Source organism: Populus euphratica, unplaced genomic scaffold (genome assembly GCF_000495115.2).
Source record: "Populus euphratica unplaced genomic scaffold, PopEup_1.0 scaffold219.1, whole genome shotgun sequence".
Lineage (NCBI taxonomy): Eukaryota > Viridiplantae > Streptophyta > Magnoliopsida > Malpighiales > Salicaceae > Populus > Populus euphratica.
The window spans coordinates 149,697-155,456 of NW_011500102.1; the positions used below are offsets into that span (position 1 = coordinate 149,697).

The following is a 5,760-nucleotide window of genomic DNA, read 5'->3' on the forward strand; positions in this document are numbered from 1 at the left end:
TGGGGTGGCTTTATAAACCCCCCCCAGCCAGTAGGGAGACCTGCTGAAGTGAGGCTAGCTGTTGAGGTAGATCAAAGAACGAGGAAGGGAGGAGGAGGAGGAAAGAAGATTCAAAATGGATAAGGGGTCATCAACAAAGGAGGAGATACAGGGTGATGTTTTTCAAATCTGTTATAGCCCTTCCATTTTTGTTGCAGCTTTCAATGCTCTTCTCAGGTGTCTGGGACTGGGTACTGTTGATCACCAAAGGATAACCCAAGAAAGCTCATCAACTTCAAGTTCAAAGCAAGAAGATGATGAAAAAGCCTCTGAAGAAAGCCCACAATATACTTCTCCAACAAGAATTTCAGATCCACAAGCTGATCCTCCCACAGATACCTCTGTAATCTCTCTCCCTCAAACTCTCTCTCTCTATCACACACACACATGGACACCTATATATATATATATATATTAACCAGATCACTTTCATTCTTAGACTCATAAAATGCAAATATATTGCTGCTAATTCAAGCCAAGGTGAGTAAACAGGTACACAACCCATGCATCGAGCAAATCTAGCTATGTTTTTGCCCTAGCTTACGAATTCAACCTGTAAAACATGACTTTTTTTATTATTATTATAAAGAAGGGGTTCCAACTGTTCAAAACCTCTCGTGAAATGGAGGAATACCAGTGCAGTACAGTCTCACTGGCCTATGAAATGCGACTTTATGACATATCAGTGTGATATTAAACCTTTTTTCTAACCCTTTCGGACTACACAAACAGAGGAATTCTCAAGTCCCCATCGATCCTGATATCTCATAATGAAAATCCCCAGTATGGGATAGGGTGACATTATACTGAAATCACTTAAACTAAACATTCATGATGGTGATAATCTTCCATTTCTAGATACGGTCTCATGATTATTAGTTCGACAAAAGTATTACATACTGATCAATGTTTTGTTTGATTTGCTATGTGCTTATAGGAAGATCCTTCTACAGATGCAGCAGTAATTGTTCTTGCGAGGCGGACTCCACCAGTAAGCAGCGGGGGAGGGGGGCGGATTAATTCCACCACATCCTAAGTCAACATCTCAAGCTCAGAAATCTGACGGTCACACCAAAATACCATACTAGCTTTGCTAATTAAAGTCCAATAAAACATATCCACTGTAGATGACAGGGCTAGTAGTATTTATTGCGCGCACTTAGGATTGTGTCTTTCGCTCTCACCAGGGTGTCGAGGATTTGTGGTTGCCATGTGGAAAGGTCTGTAACTCTTAAATCTAATACCATTTTCACAATACGAGTATCATATATGCTAAGGTTCTTATTTAAGGGTTTTAATTTTAGGTTAGCAAAGGGTTACAGTGGAACGCTTGAGATAATGTACTTGTTTCTATTTTGGGCAGAGTTTTTAAACCCAACCCAACCTTATTTTTTTTCAAGGATCAAAACATGTTAGGTTTGGTCGGTTTTTAATTTAGATTCTTAAATATATTATACCAAGTTAAATTTTTTATTTTTTATGAAATAAACTAGGTCTATCAGGTCCTAATTAAATCTGTTGAGTCTATTCAAGTTTAAAAAAAATATGATTTTGGGTAAAAAAAGTGACATAATTTTACTTAAAGAGTGTTTAAGAATATAGTAGTAATTATTTTTAAAAATATATATTTTTTACTTATAAATATATCAAAATAATATATATTTTTAATTTTTAATTTTTTTTTATACTAATACATTAAAATGATATGAAAACATATAAAAATATTAATTTTATATAATAAAAACTTATATTTTGACCGATATCTATTTGAGTTCCATTTCCAAACAAGCATTTATTCATATATAGAGAACCTTGCAATATCATAGTGCATACATAAGATATTTAAAGCATGTTTGATATTTTATATTAATAATTGTTTTTTAAAATATTTTTTATTTAAAAATATATTAAAAAAATTTTAAAAACTTATTTTTAATATTCATTTAAAAATATTTAAAAAATTAATTTAAAATATAAAAATTAATTTAAAAAAATAAACAACACGACTTAATTTTGGTAAGCCGCAAGCATCTTCCGTGTAGCTTCCGTGCAGTAATGGAGTCCAAGCTACCGATTCCCTTCTCTTACCTGACTTTGTCCTTGAAGTCTTCTAAAATTTTTAAGTACGCGGAGGAAGAGAAAGAATTCAGCCTTACTCAGAGTGTAGATATGTAGTTATTTTTTAAAATATTTTTTATTATAATATATATTAAAATAATATTTTTTATTTTTTAAAAATTATTTTTGAAATCAATGTATTAAAATTATTAATTTAAAGTAAAAAAATAAAAAAAATAAAATATTTTAAAAATATTTTTAAAATAAAAAATAAATTAAAAATAAGTACAAGTCTTTCTTTAATTAATGTGGTGATTTAATTCTACCTTTGAAATATTAGTACCAGCTGATGTTTAACTATACAAATTATTTTTTCTATGGTATACGGGTTTGTGGTTTTATTTTAATTAAATAAAACCCTGTGATTTGATATGCTAGATCACGGAGGTCCCTCATTTCATTATTAATCTAATTTCTTTTTCGTTAATTTTGATTATTAAAGACAATATGCAGGACACATGTCAGATTCTTTATAGGTCTCATTTTTTAAAAAAGAAAATCCATTATAAATTGGAAGAAACCATAAGAAATTATTACACAAAATTTTCTATTTTTTTATATAAACATGAAATTCTTTTTCGTTCTTTTTGCTTTTTTTTTTGTTAAAATCCAAAAAAAAAATGATTAATTATTTTTTAATTAATTAATTCATATCATGTTTTTAATTTTTCTTATTTCTTTTTAGTTGTATATATTGTTTTATTTTCAAAAGATAAAAAAACCTTAGAAAATAAATAAACATTTTGTAAAAATTAGAGAAGCTCGAACACAAAAAATCAGAACTTTCATGAAAACTAAATTCAAGAATCATGCCTATGAAAAAAAATACACATTACTGTAAATATGGATTTCATCCTTCAATGTATTTATTAGACCATATTTTGATTTAAAAGACTCAAATCATTACTATAATATTTCTAATTAGATTGAGATAAAATACAATTAATTAGTTTTTTTTTAAAATAAAACGGAGAAAACTCAAAAACAATTCCAGTAGTCAATAGATAAAAAAAATGTCATTGTTTTTTAATTGTTTTTTAGACTTTTTAATCAATTTTTCTTTTCAAAACTAAAATACATATAAATCAGATATGTGTCTTTATATCTTTAAAATTAAAATTTAACACAAAATTGAGTTGATCATAGTCGTATGGACCTCTCTTATCCATAGCCATGCCTGTGAACAGCTTAAGCAGACGACCATATAAAGATTTTCGATCTATGGTAAACGAGATGAGATTAATATTAATAAAGGAATGACCCAAGGTCGAAGCTGTACCGAGACCAAACAAAAAGCCCAGCAGAATCTGGATGTCACAAGTTGGGGTTAAATATTAATTATCAAAAAGGTAGAGGGGTTTTACTGTAATTCTCTCTCGGTCAACACTATTCAAAGAAATAATGTGTCTTTTCTATCCTTTGTTTATTTTTTTCCTCCTAATCTATGTTATTTTTAGATTTAATATTAATCTAAAATTTTATGAGTTAACTTAGTTGAATTGAGTTTTTTAATTTTTAATTTTATTATTTAATATTGAATTGATTGATAATTAAAATTTATAACTTATTTTAATTTGCTTTCCATAAAGTTATTCTTATCCCATAATTTGAGTTACAAGTTTGATGAGTTAATTTTGTTGAATTGAATTTTTTATTTTAAATTTCATCCTTTAATATTGGATTGATTGATAATTAAACTTTATACTTTATTTTTGTTTGTTTTTTTATAAGTTTATCCCCATTCCATAACTTGGATGATGACTTTGACAGGTCACTTTTGGTTCATTCAAATATATTTTTATGTCATTTTTCAATTATGATTTTTTTCAATTTTATCTTTTAACACATAATTGATTGAGAATTAGACTTTATAATTTATTTATTTTTTTCTATTTGTTATTAACAAAAAACTAAAGGAGAAGGGGGTTTTACTGTACTCCTCCTCATATCACACTATTCATCAAAATAATATTTTAAAAAAATTTTAATTTTAATTTCATCATTCAATATTATATTTATTGGGGATTGAACTTCATATTTTTTTTATATATATAATTTACTTATTATGAGGTTATCCTATATTCATGATTAGACCTCGAGTTTAATGAGCTAACTCGGTTGACTCAAATTTTTTTTTAATTAAATTTTTTACTAGAAAAAATATTAATAACACCTAAATATGTTTTTTATATTAAAAAAAAAAATTGATCCAATCTATAGCATAGCACGAACCAAATAATCTTTGTTCTTATACGTGAACTTTACAAAAACCTCTCACAAATATCAATGTAGTGGTTCATAGAAAGACTATTCCATTTTAAGTTTCCTTCTATCTAAGGTGAAAGTAAAATTTTTGATAAAACTATTATATCTAGCTCGATTCATGATCTTGCCTGAAACTCAAGTTACAAGATGAATGAGTTAAACTAAATTAATCTAAAATAGTGTTGTTTGAAGATTTTTTAAGAAATATAATGGCATCATTATTATTTTTTTAAATTAAAGTTAAATTGGATTTTGGTCAAGTTAACTAGGTCATGAATTGATTTATCAAGTTGATGGAGTTTAATCAAGCCAACTCCTACCCTATTTAATTTAGAACCTAGTTAAAGCTAAATTCTAGGTTGGCTGGTCATCATATTTGCTCCATGATTTGGGTCAAGTTTAATAAAACTAGTTTATAAGTTCAAAAATTTATTGTCTTTTCTTTTAATTATAAAAAACCCAAGAAATATAGTGTACTAGGAGATGCATTATTCATTTAAAAAATGTATTTTTCTAGCACTTATTTTTTTATATATATTTTGATTTTTCAATTTCTTTGTATTACAATGATCCTTCAAAATTGCTTTAATATGTGATTGATCTTGGTATTTTCTTTTCCATGTATGCGAGGATCTCAAGGCATAAAAATAAAATAAAATTATGCGTAATTAAATCTTAGTTTTGTGAAACAAATGTCAATTTTACTGATTTACAATAATTAGAGCTTATGGACTGAATTTAAAACTTAAAGAAAAGTCCACTCTTTTTTCTTTTTTGCTAAAATTAGGGACAAATTCGCAAGATCAAGGGCAAGTTCATGTACATTTAGTATTTTTTTTAGTTCCTCAATTTTTTATTTTCAATTTGATCTCATTACACTAACTTTATTTGAGATTTGATTTGGTAATTTATTTTGGTTATCATAATTAACTTTTCTTTTTAAATTTGGTCCATTTAGTGTCACTTTCTTTCATCATATAATTAAATCTAACCATCTTATTTGATCCAAAAATTATTTGTTGTAGTGCTCAAAATATTGTTTTTTTAAATTAAAAGAATATACTAGCCTGATCATGACAAAGTGCTGGTCATCTATCGAGTACGTACGAAGCAACATTCAGCTCCTTTGACTACCACAGCCAATCTTTTATAATTTAAAGTTAGGAGGGCTGCCTCAGGAAGTTAGTTCAGATTTGCTAGTAAAAAATAATGGAGGCTGAGGTTTCAATCTTGAGTTGTGTCGTTGGATATTTTATAAGATGTCATGCGCTCCATTGCATGCTATCTGAGGTATAGTTTATTGGATAGAAAATAATTTTTAATTTTTTTATGTTGTTT

General features: G+C 27.4%; 1 protein-coding gene across 1 annotated transcript; it reads left to right on the plus strand.

Annotated features, from left to right (window-relative positions):
* Positions 1 to 30: 30 nt before the first annotated feature.
* Positions 31 to 1,459, plus strand: LOC105109488 (uncharacterized). The gene is made up of 2 exons (XM_011004213.1): positions 31 to 382; positions 977 to 1,459. The coding sequence occupies exons 1-2, from the start codon at positions 116 to 118 to the stop codon at positions 1,073 to 1,075; spliced, it is 366 nt and encodes a 121-aa protein (XP_011002515.1). The 5' UTR covers positions 31 to 115; the 3' UTR covers positions 1,076 to 1,459.
* The last annotated feature ends 4,301 nt before the right edge of the window (positions 1,460 to 5,760 follow it).

Excerpts from the sequence above, each read along its gene's own strand:
- LOC105109488 (XM_011004213.1), top strand. The coding sequence starts at position 116 with ATGGATAAGGGGTCATCAACAAAGGAGGAGATACAGGGTGATGTTTTT. Across the intron at positions 383-976 it reads ATCCTCCCACAGATACCTCT|GAAGATCCTTCTACAGATGC; the intron begins GTAATCTCTCTC and ends ATGTGCTTATAG.